Genomic DNA, 21,495 nt, shown 5'->3' on the forward strand with positions numbered 1-21,495 from the left:
ACATTGACTGGTGTACTTTTAAAGTCCCTAAAAGAACCACTCATGATCATGTAGCTACACATGAGAGCTCGTCAACTGAACTTTGATCCATACATACATTAACATTCCCCCAGCACCATCTCTCTCTAACTCCCCTGTCTGTCTCTCTCACTTCTCAGGGACAATGACATCACAGGCGTGTTGGACCACACCTTCTGTGTGGAGCACAATGCCTACGGGGAGATCATCCAGCACGAACTCAAACCCAACGGCAAAATCATCCAGGTCACCCAGGACACCAAGAAGGAGTATGTCAGGTGAGTACTCCCCCACCGACCCCTCCTCACCACACAGGAAGAGAGTTGGTCTAGCAGTCGATAGTCAAGCCCAGCAGGGAGGAGATACTGTTGGATTTCAGATGAGCTTAGCTGCAAGTGACCAGCCACAGTTAACTGACCTAGGATCAGGGAGTGAAGTACATGTGAAGTGCTTTGCTATACCCCTCAAAGAGGCTCAGAATCATGGCTATGCCTTCACGTTCCAGTATGAATCATCGATCTCTGACTCTCTCTTTCCCTCTCCCACGCTCCCTATAGGCTGTATGTGAACTGGCGTTTCCTGCGAGGCATCGAGGCTCAGTTCCTGGCCCTGCAGAAGGGCTTCAACGAGGTCATCTCACAGCACCTCCTCAAGGCTTTCGACGAGAAAGAGCTGGAGGTGTGAATGAGACACATCCCCCAGACTAGCAGTACTTACCTTCACTGTCCATCCTTTACAAAGGACTGCATTCTCCCAGACATCAGCATTTTCCCCATCCATTTCCTCCCTACAGTTTCCCTTTGACTTTCATTTCACATTCTCTCCCTCTCTCCACCTCAGCTCATAGTGTGTGGACTGGGTAAGATCGACATCAACGACTGGAAGTCCAACACGCGGCTGAAGCACTGCACCCCTGACACCAACATCGTCAAGTGGTTCTGGAAGGCCGTGGAGTCGTACGATGAGGAGCGCCGGGCCAGGTTGCTGCAGTTTGTCACCGGCTCCTCCAGGGTCCCCCTGCAAGGCTTCAAAGCCCTCCAAGGTACCCTCACAGCACTCACCCTCCTGGGACATGTACAGCAGCTACGTAGTTAGGTTCTCAGTGTTTCACTGCTTCACTGGGAGAGTTGCTAGCTAGCCCTTGTCCACCCCCTATAGGCATGTAATATTGATTGTTATGACGGCTTATAACATTTGTTATGACAGCGTAACGAATGTTTATGCCAGAGGGAGATGGGTGAGGGTTGTTTGTATTATACTCTACTGTACCCCGAGGCAGCTCAGCAGGCCTCAGAGTGTGTTGTTGTTGTTGCCTGAGCTGAACCCTCTGTGCAGAGCAGAGTCCAGTAGTTCAGTGAGTCCAGTCTGTCAGACAGGATGCCCAGAGAGCACCCAGGCGTGCGGAACACACTGTGATCCACTGCTCTTCCTGTCTGACATGCCGCTTCACTCTGCTCTTCCATGTTACATAACAGGACCATCGCTGCTGCTGGTCTAAATACCAAGGTCCGCGCAGGCCAATGACAACATACACAAACCCAGTGCTCTTAGTGCCCACACTTGGCGCCGCAGAGTGCTGAGAAAGCTGTCCAGTACAGTACTGTCTTTTGTGTGTGAGTGAAGTGTGCTCTGCCGTTGTGCTTCACAGTAACTGTTGATATGTTACAGGTGCTGCAGGCCCACGACTCTTCACCATCCACCAGATCGATGCCAGCTCCAACAACCTGCCCAAAGCCCACACCTGGTGAGTGTCTGCCTGCTCTGACCCTGCAGCTTGCCCTTCAGGAGCAATGTTTGCCTTTGTCAAAGCTGGGAAGGGCACTTTGATATATCAACATCATGCTTTAGGTTTAGGTTTCCACCCATGTATCTGTTAACCATGAACATAGAGAGGTCCTAATACCAAAGGCTCAGGCTCAAGTCTCTCTTGCCCTCTGTTTGTTCAGCTTCAACCGGATCGACATTCCTCCCTACGAGAACTATGACAAGCTGTACGACAAGCTGCTCACTGCTATCGAGGAGACGTGTGGCTTTGCTGTGGAGTGAGACGCTGCTGACGCAGGGGTCGGCAGGAACAAGGAGTGGAGGAACTCGACATTGTCAGACCCCACCATCCAGTTCACCCAGGGGAAGGGGGCGTCTGTGATCCAGTGGCCCAAGGACTCTCTCGCCTACAATAGGGACATGTGGCCAGGCCGAGGGGGGGAGACAGAGGAGACCTGAGCGAGCAGTCTCGTCTGTCTAGGGGTTTCCCCCCACCCCCCTCTTTTAAAAAATAGCATTTTCAGCTGCTAATAACTCAGACTATTTACTAACTTGTGGAACTGCGAAAATGGCTGGCTCTTCCTTTTTTAAAATAAGTTTAGTTTTAGCATTATAAAAAATAGTCAGTATTCCATGTAGCTACTTACCATCTTACCAAGCAGAACATGAAGTCCACAACTAAACAAAACATTGGCCACATAAACAAGACTGGTATCACTGGTTTGATGGAGTACATTGTTACCCACGGTTACCAACAACACTGAATGGTGCTTGGTTTGTTTGGAGGCAGGGACTGAAGGGAGCATGAAGGCTCCTTAGCACCCCCTGGTGACTGAATCCTTTTCTACCACTGAGGACTCTTGGGGCATCTATCTTCACTCAGAGGCTGGACTTTGGAGCACATGTTCAGAACTTGACCTTATGGAGAAAGACATGCAGGGCCCCATTGTCAACGACCCTGTCCAAAGAAAGCGGGCAGGTTTTCAGCGCTCCGTTCCCAGAAACCAGTGTCACACGTCTGACATCTAAGCTTGTTTGGAAATTTAAATAAATAGCTTGAATGGTGTTATTTTTATATAATGGGAAAATGAAAAAGAAACACAAAAATTATATATAATATATATAATTTATTTCTGTTATATTTCAGAAAGCTTTTGCCATTATTCCAGAAAAAAATATATTAAAAGTGTTACTATTTAAGCTTGAAAGAAGTACACTTAGATTGCTGTGGGGGAAATCTTTACATAGCCTCTTTCCTACACAGTAAGTAGAGAGGTGGTCTTAAGGGTGGGTTGTCTTTAATACACACAGTCCTCTGAGTGCCATAATACTTTTAACTGAATCTTTTCAACTATTTAGATATTAACCTGACCCTTTAAATTCCAGTGACATCATCAAGTAGGTACTTGTGGTGGGGTTTGTATGATGAGTTCCATAGGCCTTTCTCATGATTTCATGATTGTTTCTTCATAGGGATCTTCTCTGTCCCCACAAAATAATGGCTAAGAGTCCCTGCTACCCTGGTGCATTTTGTTATGTGAAGATTACACACATCCTTTGTATGTGCTACTCTTGTCATTCCGGCAAATAACTACTACTACCTTCCAGTTATGGTCTTCTGGTGCTAAATAAAATATTGGCAACCAGTCTTATACCTGGGGCTGAGATGGGCGCATAGCAAACTACATACAGAAAGTTGCAATGAATTGAACAAACATCACTCTGACCTCAAGCCACATTCTCAGGAGATGTCATATTAGTTGTTGTATTATTTGGGAGCTGACGTGGTCAGATACAAAACCCTTTCCTCTGTAATGGTTGAATGTCTTATACAGTACATTAAGTTGAGTGGCTATAAAGTCTACATTTGTCATATGTATTGTAACCCAACAGTAGACATTGACATGTGATAGTTGGGTTTCTATATCTCCATATTGGCTATAAATGAAATCTGAATGAATGAGATGAACCCCCTAATTCTACTCACCTGAACCTAGCTCTACAAGTATGGGTTTGGGGGAAAACATATTTATTTTCTACTCATTCAAACAAATTGTTGAATATTTTCTTATTTTTTTTAATGGCTGCCTGTCTAGCAAGCTATGACCATGGACTGTTCTTAAAGTTAGCATACATTGAAAATGAATTGCTCATCTTTTTCTTTTATAGAGGTGTATGCAAAGTGACGTGTCCTCAGATGGTGCTTTGTACTGTGATAGGTTATTGTTTATTAATGTGGATCACACAACCTGTAATTTAACTTAAGTTTCTTTTTAAATTCACACATACAGAACTATTTGTCGCCGTATGTACTAGGTGACTTCTATCTATTTACCAGATAGGTCATGGACTGATTGGTTTTATATCTAAACATAATAATTTACTTTAAGTGGCACAAAAAGATCCCTCGGCAGTCTGTTTCTTACACAATCTCTCTGCATTACTCCATAGCTGCCTCCCTGAAGAATGAAACTTTTTATTAACAAGTCAAATTTTAGATGCAACTTTTTGTTGCTTAATTTTTTTGCATGATCCACAAGCAGGACTATATCTCTTATAGCTGACTTATGCAATTAGATGTACTTAACACTATCGTTTTTGTAAGAGTATTTTATTTTTGTGTGTAATTTAGGTCTAATTAAACTTGCCTTTGTCAAATAATATGAGGCACCTTGTATGTGGCTGTGCCTTGTCTTTTGTCTGTGTATGTGAGAGGTTTTGGGGGCTTTCAAAGGATTTGGGCTGAATTTAATGCTCCTGTGCACAAAGAGATGTTCATACAGAAAGGGTTTGTCGAGATCAGTGTGGAAGAACTTGACTGGTCTGACTTCAAACTCATCTAATACCTTTGGGATGAATTGGAACGCTAACTGCGAGCCAGGCCTAATCGCCCAACATTAGTGCCTGACATCACTAATGCCCTTGTGGTTTAATGGAAGCAAGACCAGCAGCAATGTTTCAACATCTTGTGGATAGCCTTCCCAGAAGAGTGGAGGCTTTTATAGCAGCAAAGGAGGGACCAACTCCATATTAATGCCCATAATTTTGGAATGAGATGTCCGACGAGCAGTTGTTCACATTGATCATGTAGTGTATATGTACATAATGGTGTGTATAGACAGTATATTAATAGAATGAGCCTTGACTAGAATACAGTATACTGGGAGCACCATTACCAGGATGATGGACAGGGTACGAGGTAATTGAGGTAGCTATGTAAATATACAGTGCCTTCAGAAGGTATTCATAGGCCCCTTGACTAGGAATACAGTATGCTGGGAGCACCATTACCAGGATGATGGACAGGGGTACGAGGTAATTGAGGTAGCTATGTAAATATACAGTGCCTTCAGAAGCATTCATACCTCTTTGACTAGAATACAGTATGCTGGGAGCACCATTACCAGGATGATGGACAGGGGTACGAGGTAATTGAGGTAGCTATGTAAATATACAGCGCCAGAAAGTATTCATACCCCTTGACTAGAATACAGTATGCTGGGAGCACCATTACCAGGATGATGGACAGGGTACGAGGTAATTGAGGTAGCTATGTAAATATACAGTGCCTTCAGAAAAGTATTCATACCCCTTGACTAGAATACAGTATGCTGGGAGCACCATTACCAGGATGATGGACAGGGTACATGTAATTGAGGTAGCTATGTAAATATACAGTGCCTTCAGAAAGTATTCATACCCATTGACTAGAATACAGTATGCTGGGAGCACCATTACCAGGATGATGGACAGGGGTACGAGGTAATTGAGGTAGCTATGTAAATATACATAGCACCTTCAGAAAGTATTCATACCCCTTGACTAGAATACAGTATACTGGGAGCACCATTACCAGGATGATGGACAGGGGTACAGGTAATTGAGGTAGCTATGTAAATATACAGTGCCTTCAGAAGCATTCATACCCCTTGACTAGAATACAGTATACTGGGAGCACCATTACCAGGATGATGGACAGGGGTACGAGGTAATTGAGGTAGCTATGTAAATATACAGTGCCTTCAGAAGCATTCATACCCCTTGACTAGAATACAGTATGCTGGGAGCACCATTACCAGGATGATGGACAGGGTACGAGGTAATTGAGGTAGCTATGTAAATATACAGTGCCTTCAGAAAGTATTCATACCCCTTGACTAGAATACAGTATACTGGGAGCACCATTACCAAGATGATGGACAGGGTTACGAGGTAATTGAGGTAGCTATGTAAATATACATAGCGCCTTCAGAAAGTATTCATACCCCTTGACTAGAATACAGTATACTGGGAGCACCATTACCAGGATGATGGACAGGGCACGAGGTAATTGAGGTAGCTATGTAAATATACAGTGCCTTCAGAAGCATTCATACCCCTTGACTAGAATACAGTATACTGGGAGCACCATTACCAGGATGATGGACAGGGCTACGAGGTAATTGAGGTAGCTATGTAAATATACATAGCGCCTTCAGAAAGTATTCATACCCCTTGGACTAGAATACAGTATACTGGGAGCACCATTACCAGGATGATGGACAGGGTACGAGGTAATTGAGGTAGCTATGTAAATATACAGCGCCTTCAGAAGTATTCATACCCTTGACTCAGAATACAGTATACTGGGAGCACCATTACCAGGATGATGGACAGGGGGTACTGGTACTGAGGTAGCTATGTAAATATACAGTGCCTCTTCAGAAGCATTCATACCCCTTGACTAGAATACAGTATACTGGGAGCACCATTACCAGGATGATGGACAGGGGTACGAGGTATTTGAGGTAGCTATGTAAATATACATAGCACCTTCAGAAAGTATTCATAAATCCCTTGACTAATTCTACATTTTGTTGTTACAGCCTGATTTCAAAATTGATTAAATATTTTTCACCCATCTACACACTATCCCATAATGACAAAGTGAAACATGTTTTCGGACATTTTGCCTAATGTAGTGAAAATTTCATACGTAAATATTTAATTTATGTAAGTATTCACATCCCTTATTATGACAGTCTGAATTGAGCTCCTGTGTGTATTCAATTTCCTTTGATCATTGACATCACTACAACTTGATTGGAGTCCACCTGTGGCCAATTAAATTGTTTGGACATGATTTAGAAAGAAACACACCTGTTTATACATTTCACATGACTGGGAGCCAGGCCCACCCACTTAGGAGCCAGGCTCAGCCAATCAGAATGAGTTTTTCCCCACAAAATGGGCTTCATTACAGAACTACTTATTAAATCAAATCAAATTTTATTTGTCACATACACATGGTTAGCAGATGTTAATGCGAGTGTAGCGAAATGCTTGTGCTTCTAGTTCTGACAATGCAGTAATAACCAACGCAGTAATCGAACCTAACAATTCTACAACTACTACCTTATACACACAAGTGTAAAGGGATAAAGAATATGTACATAAGATATATGAATGAGTGATGGTACAGAACGGCATAGGCAAGATGCAGTAGATGGTATTGAGTACAGTATATACATATGAGATGAGTAATGTAGGGTATGTAAACATAAAAGTGGCATTGTTTAAAGTGGCTAGTGATACATGTATTACATAAAGATGGCAAGATGCAGTAGATGGTATAGAGCACAGGTATATACATATGTAATGAGTAATGTAGGTAGGTAAACATTATATTAAGCGGCATTGTTTAAAGTGGCTAGAGATATATTTTTTACATCAATTTCCATTATTATAGTGAGTTGAGTGAGTCAGTATGTTATGGCAGCCACCAATGTTAGTGGTGACTGTTTAACAGTCTGATGGCCTTGAGATAGAAGCTGTTTTTCAGTCCTCGGTCCCTGCTTTGATGCACTCCAGTACGACCTCGCCTTCTGGATGATAGCGGGGTGTACTGGCAGCAGTGGCTCGGTGGTTGTTGTCCTTGATGATCTTTATGGCCTTCCTGTGACATCGGGGTGGTGTAGGTGTCCTGGAGGGCAGGTAGTTTGCCCCGGTGATGCGTTGTGCAGACCCTCACTACCTTCTGGAGAGCCTACGGCTGTGGGCGGAGCAGCTGCCGTACCAGGCGGTGATTCAGCCCGACAGGATGCTCTCGATTGTGCATCTGTAGAAGTTTAGAGTGCTTTTGGTGACAAGTCAATTTCTTCAGCCTCCTGAGGCTGAAGAGGCGCTGCTGCACCTTCTTCACAACGCGCCTGTGTGGTGGACCAATTCAGTTTGTCCGTGATGTGTACGCTGAGTGAACTTAAAACTTTCCACCCTCTCCACTACCTCTGCTGTTTCCTGAAGTCCACAATCATCTCCTTTGTTTTGTTGACGTTGAGTGTGAGGTTATTTTCCTGACACCACACTCCGAGGGCCCTCACCTCCTCCCTGTAGGCCGTCTCGTCGTTGTTGGTAATCAAGCCTACCACTGAAGTGTCGTCCACAAACTTGATGATTGAGTTGGAGGCGTGCATGGCCACGCAGTCGTGGGTGAACAGGGAGTACAGGAGAGGGCTCAGAGGTGGAGATGTTGTTACCTACCCTCACCACCTAGGGGTGGCCCGTCAGGAAGTCCAGTACCCAGTTGCACAGGGCGGGGTTGAGACCCAGGGTCTCGAGCTTGATGACGAGTTTGGAGGGTACTATGGTGTTAAATGCTGAGCTGTAGTCGATGAACAGCATTCTCACATAGGTATTCCTCTTGTCCAGATGGGTTAGGGCAGTGTGCAGTGTGGTTGCGATTGCGTCGTCTGTGGACCTATTGGGGCGTGTAAGCAAATCTGGAGGGGGTCTAGGGTAGAGGTGATATGGTCCTTGACTAGTCTCTCAAAGCATCTTCATGATGACGTGCGAGCATGGGCAGTCACTTAGCTCAGTCGTTTAGCCCAGTTACCTTAGCTTTCTTGGGAACAGGAACAATGATGGCCCTCTTTGGAAGCTGTGGGAACAGCAGACTGGGATAGGGATTGATTGAATATGTCCGGCAAACACACCAGCCAGCTACTGTTCTGCACATGCTCTGAGGACGCGGCTGGGGATGCCGCCTGGGCCTGCAGCCTTGCGAGGGTTAACACGTTTAAATGTTTTACTCACGCCGGCTGCAGTGAAGGAGAGTCCGCAGGTTTTGGTGCTGGCCGTGTCAGTGGCACTGTATTGTCCTCAAAGCGAGCATTGTCCTCAGCACCACCCCATCCTCAGACGATCCCACAGTTGAAGAAGCCAGATGTGGAGGTCTTGGGTTAGCGTGGTTATGTCGTGGTCTACAGTTGTGAGGCTGTTTGGATGTACTGCCAAATTCTCTAAAATAACGTTTTGGAAGTTGCTTATGGTAGAGAAATTAACATTAATTTCTCTGGCAGCAGCTCTGTTGCCAGTTGCACCCTCCCTCAAAAGTTTAGACATCTGTGGTGTTGTGTTGTGTGAAAAAACTGTACATTTTAGTGGCCTTTTATTGTCCCCAGCACAAGGTGCACCTGTGTAATAATCGTGCTGTTTAATCATCTTCGTGATATGCCACATCTTCGTGATATGTGCATATGGAAAATGTTGGGGAATATTATTTATTTCAGCTCATGAAACATGGAACCAACACTTTGCATCTTGTGTTTATATTTTTATTCAGTATATATTATTTAGATTATATTATATTATAAAAAAGGGACATGACAGCATGCCTGGAGTTTGAAAAAAGGCACATGAAAGATTCTGAAAGCACAAGGCAAAATATTCTATAGTCTGATGAGACAAGAATTTAACCCTTTGGCCTGAATGGAAAGTGCTATGTCTAGAGAACCAGGTACAGCTCAACACCGATCTAACACCATCCCTACCGTGAAGCATGGTGGTGGCAGCATCATGCTTTTTAACAGCAGGGACTGGGAGACTTTTTCTTTTTTACCTTAATTGAACTAGGAAAGTCAGTTAAGAACAAATTCCTATTTTCAATGACGGCCTAGGAACAGTGGGTTAACTGCCTTGTCGGGAGCAGAACAACAGATTTTTACCTTGGGGATACAATCTTTGCAACCTTACAAGTCCAACGCTCTAACCACTAGGCTACCTGCCAACCTGTCAGGATAGAGCGAACAATGAATGGAGAAAAATACAGGTAAATCCTGATGAGTACCTTTCTTCAGAGTCTAAATTACCTTAGACTTGGGAAATGATTTACGTTCTAAAAGGACAAAGACCACAAGCATACAGCCAAAGCAACACTGGAATGGCTTCCAAACAAGAATGTGAAAGTCCTTCAGTGGCCAGCCAAAGCCCTGACTTGAATCCCATTGAAAATCTGTGGAAAGACTTAAAGATTGTTGTTCACCGCCAATTTCATCTAATTTAACAATACTTGAGAAAATCTGCAAGGAAGAATGGGAGAAAAATCCCTAAATCCAGATGCAAAGCTGATAGAGACATACCTACGAAACTCTTAAGCTGTAAGTGCCACAAAAAGTGCTTCTACAAAGTATTGACTCGGGATGTGTATAAATTGCAAGTGTATAAATTGAGCAGTATTATAAGAGCCCTGACGGTAAGGGAGAGAACAGCCGTGTTGGGGTGTGGGTCCATGATGATGCAGCGTGCCTTCCTCAAGCACCGTTTCGAGTAATGTCCTGAGATGGGTGTAAGCACGTTCCCAGTGATGTACCGGGCTGTCTTCATCACTCCGCTGGAGGGTAATTTCACAATCAGTTCCTTCGTTTTTTGTTGACGTTGAGGGAGAGGTTATTTTCCTTAGCAACTGTAATTTAGAACAGCGTAGGTACACGAAGAGTATTGTCTGCTAATGTGTCTCTGACTTCGAATCAGAAAGGGATACGAGAAGGATTACTTTAGAAATGAGAAAGATGACATTGGTCATTTTACATACAGCATAAGATCAGAAATGTTTTTTTTTTAAATCTATAGTAATGGCTGTTATTACAATACTACATTTATTAGATTACCATGATACAATAAACAGGTCAGTTTAGGGGCGTGTTTCATAGAAGATGAAGTATTGTAGCACACTAGTATGTTATGTCATCCTTTAACCAACTTTTTAAATCTTGACAAAGTGGGAGCTGTAAAGCTTTCCATTTAATTCGAGCATTTATTTGAATTAGAATGAGTCTGGCATGTCCTGAGCAGCAGAGGCGTGAACTGAAGTGCTTTCATCAATGATGATGGGGAAAGGTGGTGATGGGAGGGGGCTTGGGGAATCAGTATCTATTTGCTCAGACAAAAGAATGGGTAGACAATTTGGTAGTGTGATGGACTGTATAGGCCTAAACAGATTGTTTCTGTGGTAGCCTACAGCCAACCTTGACATTGATGTTATTTCAGATCCAAGCAGTGGTACACCACTCTGCATATTAAACCTGATCACATACAGTGCCTTCAAAAAGTATTCACACCTTTTTCCACATTTTGTTGTGTTACAGACTGAATTTAAAATGAATCCAATTTAGATTTGTGTTACTGATCTACACACAATTACCCATAATGTCAGTGCAAAGAAGTATTTGTTATGGCAACCCTGCAAATAAGTTCAGGAGTAAAATGTGCTTAACAAGTCACATAATACATTGCATCGATCACTCTGTGTCAAATAGTAGTTAACATGGTTTTGAACATATCCATCTCTGTACCCCAAACATACAATGATATGTAAGGTCCTCAGTCGAGAAGTGCATTTCAGTACAGATTAAACCACAAAGACCAGGAGAATTTCCAATGCCTCACAAATAAGAGCACCTATTGGTAGATAGGTGAAAATATAAAAGCAGACACTGAATATTCCTTTGGATTGTGTATCAATGCACCCACAGTTGCCAGAGAGGAAGGAAACCATTGTTCCATTGTTCCTGTTCCCAAGAAAGCTAAGGTAACTGAGCTAAACGACTACCGCCCCGTAGCACTCACTTCCGTCATCATGAAGTGCTTTGAGAGACTAGTCAAGGACCATATCACCTCCACCCTACCTGACACCCTAGACCCACTCCAATTTGCTTACCGCCCAAATAGGTCCACAGACGATGCAATCTCAACCACACTGCACACTGCCCTAACCCACCTGGACAAGAGGAATACCTATGTGAGAATGCTGTTCATCGACTACAGCTCGGCATTCAACACCATAGTACCCTCCAAGCTCGTCATCAAGCTCGAGACCCTGGGTCTCGACCCCGCCCTGTGCAACTGGGTACTGGACTTCCTGACGGTCCGCCCCCAGGTGGTGAGGGTAGGCAACAACATCTCCTCCCCGCTGATCCTCAACACGGGGCCCCACAAGGGTGCGTTCTGAGCCCTCTCCTGTACTCCCTGTTCACCCACGACTGCGTGGCCACGCACGCTCCAACTCAATCATCAAGTTTGTGGACGACACAACAGTGGTAGGCTTGATTACCAACAACGACGAGACGGCCTACAGGGAGGAGGTGAGGGCCCTCGGAGTGTGGTGTCAGGAAAATAACCTCACACTCAACGTCAACAAAACTAAGGAGATGATTGTGGACTTCAGGAAACAGCAGAGGGAACACCCCTATCCACATCGATGGAACAGTAGTGGAGAGGGTAGCAAGTTTTAAGTTCCTCGGCATACACATCACAGACAAACTGAATTGGTCCACTCACACTGACAGCGTCGTGAAGAAGGCGCAGCAGCGCCTCTTCAACCTCAGGAGGCTGAAGAAATTCGGCTTGTCACCAAAAGCACTCACAAACTTCTACAGATGCACAATCGAGAGCATCCTGGCGGGCTGTATCACCGCCTGGTACGGCAACTGCTCCGCCCTCAACCGTAAGGCTCTCCAGAGGGTAGTGAGGTCTGCACCTCACCTACCTGCCCTCCAGGACACCTACACCACCCGATGTTACAGGAAGGCCATAAAGATCATCAAGGACATCAACCACCTGAACCACTGCCTGTTCACCCCGCCATCATCCAGAAGGCGAGGTCAGTACAGGTGCATCAAAGCTGGGACCGAGAGACGAAAAACAGCTTCTATCTCAAGGCCATCAGACTGTTAAACAGCCAACACTAACATTGAGTGGCTGCTGCCAACACACTGTCATTGACACTGACCCAACTCCACCCACTTTAATAATGGGAATTGATGGGAAATGTTGTAAATATATCACTAGCCACTTTAAACAATGCTACCTTATATAATGTTATTTACCCTACATTATTCATCTTCATATGCATACGTATATACTGTACTCTACATCATCGACTGCATCCTTATGTAATACATGTATCACTAGCCACTTTAACTATGCCACTGTTTACTTTGTCTACATTCTCATCTCATATGTATATACTGTACTCGATACCATCTACTGTATGCTGCTCTGTACCATCACTCATTCATATATCCTTATGTACATATTCTTTATCCCCTTACACTGTGTATAAGACAGTAGTTTTGGAATTGTTAGTTAGATTACTTGTTGGTTATCACTGCATTGTCGGAACTAGAAGCACAAGCATTTCGCTACAACTCGCATTAACATCTGCTAACCATGTGTATGTGACAAATAAAATTTGATTTGAAACCACTCAGAGATTTCACCATGAGGCCAATGCTTATTTTAAAACAGTTACAGAGTTTACTGGCTGTGATAGAAATGGGATTTGTTTGATTTGCCACAAACATAATGCTTGTATTCAGGACAAAAAGTTAATTTCTTTGCCACTTTTTTAAAAAGTTTTACTTTAGTGCCTTATTGCAAAAAGGATGCAGGTTTCTGAATATTTGTATTCTGTACAGGATTCCTTCTTTTCACTCTGTCAATTAGGTTAGTATTGTGGATTAACTACAATGTTGTTGGTCCATCCTCAGTTTTCGATCACAGCCATTAAACTCAGTAACTGTTTTAAAGTAACCATTGGTGAATACTTTCGGGAGGCACTGTAATTAACGGCAGTAGTCTATCAAAGGCATTTTAGTGAGAAAAAAATATAGACAACTGACCCAGAACTACACTAACAAGTTCGGAGGTTAGGGACTTTTCACTGTAAATCAACATTTTCACATTACAGAGGAGCTTTTCCAATTTAAAAAAACCTTTACAGTCTATTATTAATTAAAAACATGACATTATTAAGTGGCTTTAGGTCTACCATCTTTTACGCTAAAGTAATCAGCGGAATTCTAATTTTAGTGCGATTTTCCTGCAAATCAACTGCACTAGTTTGCGACTGCCGTCTAGCCATATTTTTTTTTCACTGGATGTGCTTTCTTTGAGCTCTGACGTCACTTATGGTAAAAGGATCAACCGGATCACAACTGTTTCTTTTTTGTACATATGCTTTCGCCAACAGGTTCCATTAAATAATCCCAAGTGATACACCCAGAGAGCTATGTCTAAATATATCGCTCTGATACACCTAAGAGCGAGAATTTGTTTATTTGTCAAACTACAGTCAAGCGTCATGTCACCAGAATTAGACCCTCAATATTTATTGGAAAGGAGCATCAAGATCACCGTGCACTTTTACCAACCTGTGAAGTTCATAATAATGAATTTCATATGTAGCCCAATACACGGAATGGTTTCCCGAGTCATACCATATCGTCGCGTGAATTTCTCACATAAATAATTGTACGGACACACCGTCGGCATTTATATCACAGCTGTTAATACGGTATGAATTTACTCGTGTAAAACTGGATGGAAACGTGGTTATTGTGATACAGCTGATAAAATGTGATAAACTGACAATACAAAATACCTATGCCACAAGTTGTGCACAATAGCATTCTGTCGTATTAGAGATTCAATTTGGAATAGCATTTGTTTCAAAACATGTTTTTATAATGGATTTTCATATGGGATACATATACGTTATCTATAAGGCGCCTTTAACATTATAAACACATTGCGACAAATTAGCTCCTCCATTTCACACCATTTTAGAAACATAGACGCAAAATATGCACGTTTTCCTTCCAAATAGCTTTGAATGTGACGTTACGCAATGTGCTGCGGTGTAGTCAGTTCACGGCGGATTAATACTTCACTCAGACGGAACGTGACACTTCCTCATGCAATAAAACCCGAATCTCTTTTTTGAGTTCACCGGCATTTCAGCATCATCACCGCAGTTCGGGTTTGATATCGGATTTTCAGTCGTAGTTTATTTATCTTTTTTATTTATACACTTTGTTTACAAGATGCCTGGATTTTCTGACAGAGATCGTGGTAGAGATAGAGGGTAAGTGTCTGAATGAAAGAATTTTAGGCGAATTTAACACCTCGTGTTTTCTCGCCAGAAATGGCTGACATGACGCACAGTAGCTACCTACATATATATATATATTTTCCCCTTAGAGTATCGTAGTCTCCATTTAAAAAAGTTAATATCGAAATTTGCATATTCAGAATCAGAAGGGACAAACGTTTTTAAAGGCCCCGTTTCGTTATGAAACTAGCAGGAGGCCTGATCTGAATCCGAAAATTCTTAGCTGGAGGCCTGTTTTATTAAATGCGAACCAGCTAGTCAGCTGTTGTGGTTTTCTAATTTACGATATCACATTTTCATAAAGTTAATCTTAACATTAATATTGTGCCTCTTCATACAGCATGTGTTCGATAACCGGCAAACTAGCCGACTAAATGTATTTGTACGCCATGTGGCATCATTGAATGCGGATACAAAATGCCGGCCGGTTTCTCCCCCCCCCCCCCCCCCCCCCCCCCCCCATTGTTCCTCTGCTGGATATACTTAAGATGGCTGTTTTAACGTGACGCAGAGTCCAATAAGTCTAGCATTTCTTCTAATTTGTATAACTTAAAAAGCTGGCAGTACCTTCTGCATTGTATTGAAGTTGGGGTAATGTGTACGATGACTGCTAGTTGTCACTAGACAATTTTCTGTTAAATCTAAAATGTAAATTTCTTCACTTGGCGTTTACTCAGGCGAGTATATCCACTGGTAACCTAAATATCTTTTACATTGGTTGGCGTGACTAACATTACACCATTCACTTCCCAGATATGGCAGTGGACCACCTCGTTTTGGAGGCGGTGGAAGAGGTGGTGGTGGTGGGGGAAGTTTGGTAATCCCGGTGATCGACTGCGCAAGAAGCACTGGAACCTTGACGAACTCTCTAAATTTGAAAAGAACTTTTACCAAGAGCACCCAGATGTTACTCGGAGATCTCCGGTATGTATTCTAGTGGTCAACATCCAGATGCAGCTGATTTACATTAAATGTTATGTAATGGCTACTGGCATGTGTTCTTGCACATGTTCCTTTTTCCCCAATCACCAATGCCCATTTGCTGTAGTTGTCTTTTGCATTGCCATGCCAATTGATCTGAGTCCATGTTACATTGCAGCAAGAGGTTGCACAGTACAGAAGTACTAAAGCGGTTACTGTGAAGGGGAGGGACTGCCCAAATCCAATTATGAAGTTCCATGAAGCCAGTTTTCCAAGTAGGCACATCCATTAATATCTGACACATTCAGTTGAAATATTTATTTCTCATCTGGGCTAGTTTTCATGTAAACCCTTCACTTTTGCACAGCCTACGTGATGGATGTCATTAATAAAGCAGGCTGGTCAGAACCAACACCGATCCAAGCACAGGGTTGGCCACTGGCTTTGAGTGGCAAGGACATGGTTGGTATTGCACAGACGGGCTCTGGGAAAACTCTCTCGGTAAGTGTTGAGAATATTAGCATTGACTATTCCAACAACTTAGAATTGCTCATAAAAATAAGAGGACTGATCCTTACTGTAATGCAATGTCATTTTTCCCCTGCAGTACTTGTTGCCAGCAATCGTGCACATTAATCACCAGCCTTTCCTGGAACGTGGAGATGGCCCTATTGTAAGTACCCATGGTTATTCAAAGACTTGTATCTAACCTCTCATCCACCCAACATGGGTTTATGGTATTTAACCTTTCTTACAGTGCTTAGTGCTTGCCCCGACCCGTGAGCTGGCTCAGCAGGTCCAGCAGGTGGCAGCAGAGTATGGCAGAGCTTCTCGCCTGAAGTCTGTCTGTGTTTATGGGGGTGCGCCCAAAGGGCCACAGCTCCGTGACCTGGATAGAGGTAAGTTCCACAACCGCTCTATGCATTTGGCTGATTTTAATCTATGGAATTTGGTGCTCATGATTGTTTATTATAGGTGTGGAGATTTGCATTGCCACACCTGGCAGGCTTATTGACTTCCTGGAAGCAGGAAAGACCAACATGCGCAGATGCACTTACCTGGTACTGGATGAGGCTGACCGAATGCTCGATATGGGATTCGAACCACAAATCCGAAAAATTGTGGACCAAATCAGAGTGAGTTCTGTTGTGATGTGTTAGTCTACTGATCTCACTTGGGGACAGTTATCAAGGGAAATTCTGACATGTTCCTTCTCTCCAGCCTGACCGACAGACGCTGATGTGGAGTGCCACTTGGCCCAAAGAGGTGCGCCAGCTGGCAGAGGACTTCCTGAAGGACTACGTCCAGATCAATGTGGGAGCTTTGCAGCTGAGTGCCAACCACAACATCTTGCAGATCGTGGATGTTTGCAATGATGGCGAGAAAGAAGACAAGTGAGTCCTGTCTGACCTGTCATTTCTGTATATGTAATGGGTGGAAAATAAGACTTAGACACTTGTTTTGTCGAGTCACTAATTGAATACTTCCCTGCCTTTCCAGACTCCTCCGCCTTCTAGAGGAGATCATGAGTGAGAAGGAGAACAAAACCATAATCTTTACAGAGACCAAGAGGAGATGTGACGAGATCACTAGGAGGATGAGGCGGGATGGGTAAGTGACATCAATACTTCCTCCTTTAAACTCAGGGTAGTCATTTGTTTCACTGGACTCAATTGACACTTGCTCCTTTTAGTTGGCCAGCAATGGGCATCCATGGAGACAAGAGCCAGCAGGAGAGGGACTGGGTGCTCAATGGTGAGTTTATCACAAGAACCATTTATGACACACCCTTTTATGGCCAGCTATCAATTTCTTTTCCTTTTTCAGAGTTCAAGTTTGGAAAGGCGCCAATTCTCATTGCCACAGATGTCGCCTCCAGGGGTCTAGGTTAGTTTCATTCTGTCCTTGGTACCTTGTACCAACTTTTTTTCTGATAGAAAGTGTTTCTTTCTGTAACTCTTCTGCCTTCTGAGTTTCTCCCCTATCTGAAGGAGCGGTCTTTTGAGGCAGGGCCTTGGCATGACACGCCCAGGTCTCCAGAGGGGGAAGGAGGACTCTTGGAGGTGTCCTGACTGGGACATCACCCAGTCACATACAGAGGTGGCGGGGCCCGAGTGCTGAATATCACGCTGGGCTGCCCAAATGGGGGCCTAAATGAGGGTTAGCTGCCGCACCCCTGTAAATGCAGCTGTTCTCTGGCATCGGTTTGGACTGCTTCACACCCAAGCTCATGGCTCCACCAGGCTCTGCTGTTTCCATGTCTTGCATGTCGGTTTGGGCATTGTATTGCAAGTCATCGAATTCTGGAAGGTGTCGCTTTTCTCAAAGCATGTGTGACAATTGTGGCAGTTTCCTAAACTTCTGTTTTGAGACCAGTTGTAAGTCCCATTACACGTTCACCTCTGTAATGATATGGCTACTGGCGCTTAGTGTCAGTGGGTCATGTCAGTTGGCTGGGGACAAAATCCAAGCTCGCACTCCTCCCTCACCTGTGTTTCAAGTCATGTCGAGACCTGCCAACGAGAGACATTTGATCACGTGAACACTGGTTCTGGGAATATCTTGCCTTGAGACTGGGGGTACTTTTGTTATGGGTCACAGGAGTAAGTGGCTCCATTTTTAGCTTTCCCCAATTGTTTATGGTCTTGGCAAGACGTTGCCTTTATAGCGAGCTTCTTATGAGTGTGTGGGAAGAAAGGGCCTTCATTATCACCATAAGGCCCTAGTTTTGGCACATGAAGAGGCAACAGTGCGCATAGTGGCCTTACTGTGTAGAAGCACCCTGCAGTCACTTGACATTGTGTGGGAGTTTTCTGCAATGGGAATGGACTAGTGAATGCATACTCCTTTATGGTAAGACTTCTGATCCTTTTTGGGGGAGGGGCTGTTGAGAATTGAGGGGTTATCTGGATTGGAAGCATTTGGAGTGTGCATCGTTTCTCTCTTCCCACCGTAGTATCCCCACGGATTTAGCCTTTCTGGAGTTATCTAATACTATTCTTTACAGCCTAGTGGAAAAACCAGCTACATCCAGTGACTGGTTGTACTAACTTTGCTCTTTTGGTCTGGCTGTTGTGGTGTGCATCTTTGTGCGCTCCTTTTTGGTTTTTTTTGCCACACTGCAACACATCCTACAGATGTTGAAGATGTGAAATTTGTCATCAACTTTGACTACCCCAACAACTCTGAGGACTATATCCACCGCATTGGCAGAACTGCCCGGAGCCAAAAGACTGGCACAGCCTACACCTTCTTCACCCCCAACAACATGAGGCAGGCCAGCGACCTCGTTGCTGTGCTCCGTGAGGCCAACCAGGCCATCAACCCTAAACTCCTCCAGATGGCGGACAGAGGAGGTAAATCTAATTGGTGAGATACAGGAACTGTGGTTCAGCTGCAGCCATTTTTCCCCCTTTTTTGTTGACGTGGATGGGTTTGGCACAGTCAAAGCTATGGGATCTTGATTCATTTTTGTTAGCCATTTATTTACCCCCTACAGTGTTTTCCCATGTACCTATCTCATATCACTCGAACTAGCATGAAAGCCCATTCTAATTTGTTCTTGTTTTTCCTTTCAGGTCATTCAAGGGGAGGCAGAGGTGGTAGTGGATTTAGGGATGACCGCCGGGACAGGTACTCCTCCGGGGGCAGGCGTGACTTCAGTAGCTTTAGGGACAGGGAAAACGATAGAGGTTTTGACAGTGGACCAAAGAAAGTCTTTGGCACAAATTCACAGAGTGGAGGTTATGGGGCAAGTGGCTTTGACAAAAGCGGCAATGGTTTTGGCGGCGGCTACGGCACCAACGGCCAGTCAAACTATGGTGCCAGCCAGGCCGGGGTGTTCCCAACGCAGAACTTCCAGGCCCCACAGTTTAGTGCCAACCAAGGCGGTGCACAGAGTGGCATGAGCCATCAACAGTTCCCCTTCACACAGCAACAAGCACCACAGCCCATGGTGCCTTACCCAATGCCCCCTCAATTCCCACAGTAAACATGAAAGTAAAGATGGTAAATTATTGCTTTTTTTTGTCTTAGTCCTATACTCTATCCAAAATTGTACTGTTTAATTTTTTACACCAGGGTTCAACCAATTTTTGAACCTCTATAAAGTCCCTGTGGCGGGGTGGTCCTGCAGCGCAGCAATAGCGATGGCGCACAATTTTGCTTTCTTTTACTTATTTAATTTGTTACATTCCTCAGTGATGTTTAGTCTTATTTTGTACTAGTTATTGCAGACGTATTGTTTTGTCCCACCTGTACCATTTAAAGTTATATGTTAAGATCTTAACTGGGAGGCACTGCATGGCCTTTCGCAATAAAAACCAAAAATACCTATCTTGTTGTCTTCTTTACACGATTACATGAGTTCCAGAAAATGCTTAAGTGTGTTCCACTTTGCCTCAACAGGTAAATGGATTAATTCTCAGGAGCAGTATGGAATGAATATTTTGTCTAGAGGGATATATGAACGTGGTCAATTGCTTAAATTAGTCAATGCTCACGGTTGTTTATTACACTTGACTATATAGCACTTATGTTATGGCTTGCAGTTATGCAACATCAATGTACTTGGATTTGTCAGCTTATTGATGTGCCTTTTATGTAAATCAAGTGTGAATCAAAGCTTAAACAACCTCTGCCCTTAGTGGCAGGTTGCAGACAGTACCCAGTTCAATTTTCCCCTCATTGACCAGATGGCTAAGCCTGCGCAAGGATTTCTGCAGATACCCATTTTGTTGTGCTCAATATGCTGAGTTAAATATGCACATTGTCTTGCAGGTGTTCTCTGCTTTCCAATCCTAGGAAAGGCTCTGACCTGGCTGATTTCATTAACGTTTAGTTCGGCTTCATGGTTTCTTCCACTGTTAGTAGTGCGGTGTATATAATACCTAATGCAGTAAGAGAATCTGTCCTGGACACACTGTACCAGCTGTAGTCTTAAACACAACCTCAATATTGATTGGAGTGGCTGCTATTGGAAGGAAAAGTCAGTCAATTTCATGAAGGCATTTTATGGCCTGGATTTACTCACCATTTACCAAACATGTTTCTCTGCCTGCTTTTACTGCGCAGCACATGAAACCATCCTCTCCCATCCCTCTTAGCAAGCTGGTGAGGGTTGGGTAACTGGTTTGCCCTGTCTGCCTTCCCAAAGGTGTTGACAGGGACTTGTTTGGGTGGAGTGACGCATCTATTAAAGCTCAACCCAGCTCAAACTGTATTAAACATGTTTTGACAGCTTGTACTGTATCCGTTCTAGATGGCAAGCAGATAGTGACTATTGTGATGTCTGACCCTGCTAGAGAAAAGCACTGAACTCAGGAACTCCGTTTCTTCTAGATGGCTTGAGGGTGAGAGATACACATTTTCACAGCCGTGATGATCTGAATGGCCCTAAAGTACATTACATGACAAAGTATGTGGACACCTGCTCTTCGACCACCTCATTCCAAAATCATGGCCGTTAATATGTAGTTGGTTCCTCCTTTACAGCTATAACAGCCTCTACTCTTCTAGGAAGGCTTTCCACTAGATGTTGGACCATTGCTGTGGGGATTTGCTTCCATACCTCCACTAGAGTATTA

At 43.8% G+C, this 21,495-nt stretch overlaps 1 protein-coding gene and 1 pseudogene across 1 annotated transcript in view; both read left to right on the plus strand.

Moving 5' to 3' along the window:
• Window positions 1-4,459, plus strand: part of LOC115104288 (E3 ubiquitin-protein ligase SMURF2) — a 57,404-nt gene extending 52,945 nt beyond the window's left edge. Inside the window, exons 16-20 of the mRNA XM_029625662.2 lie at window positions 159-296; window positions 576-696; window positions 859-1,060; window positions 1,687-1,762; window positions 1,965-4,459. Coding sequence (XP_029481522.1) covers window positions 159-296; window positions 576-696; window positions 859-1,060; window positions 1,687-1,762; window positions 1,965-2,064 — 637 coding nt within the window. The 3' untranslated portion in view covers window positions 2,065-4,459. The remainder of the gene's footprint in view (window positions 1-158; window positions 297-575; window positions 697-858; window positions 1,061-1,686; window positions 1,763-1,964) is intronic.
• Window positions 4,460-14,796: 10,337 nt separating this feature from the next.
• Window positions 14,797-20,245, plus strand: LOC115110643 (probable ATP-dependent RNA helicase DDX5; annotated as a pseudogene).
• The last annotated feature ends 1,250 nt before the right edge of the window (window positions 20,246-21,495 follow it).

The sequence above is a fragment of the Oncorhynchus nerka genome, linkage group LG21 (genome assembly GCF_034236695.1).
Source record: "Oncorhynchus nerka isolate Pitt River linkage group LG21, Oner_Uvic_2.0, whole genome shotgun sequence".
NCBI lineage: Eukaryota > Metazoa > Chordata > Actinopteri > Salmoniformes > Salmonidae > Oncorhynchus > Oncorhynchus nerka.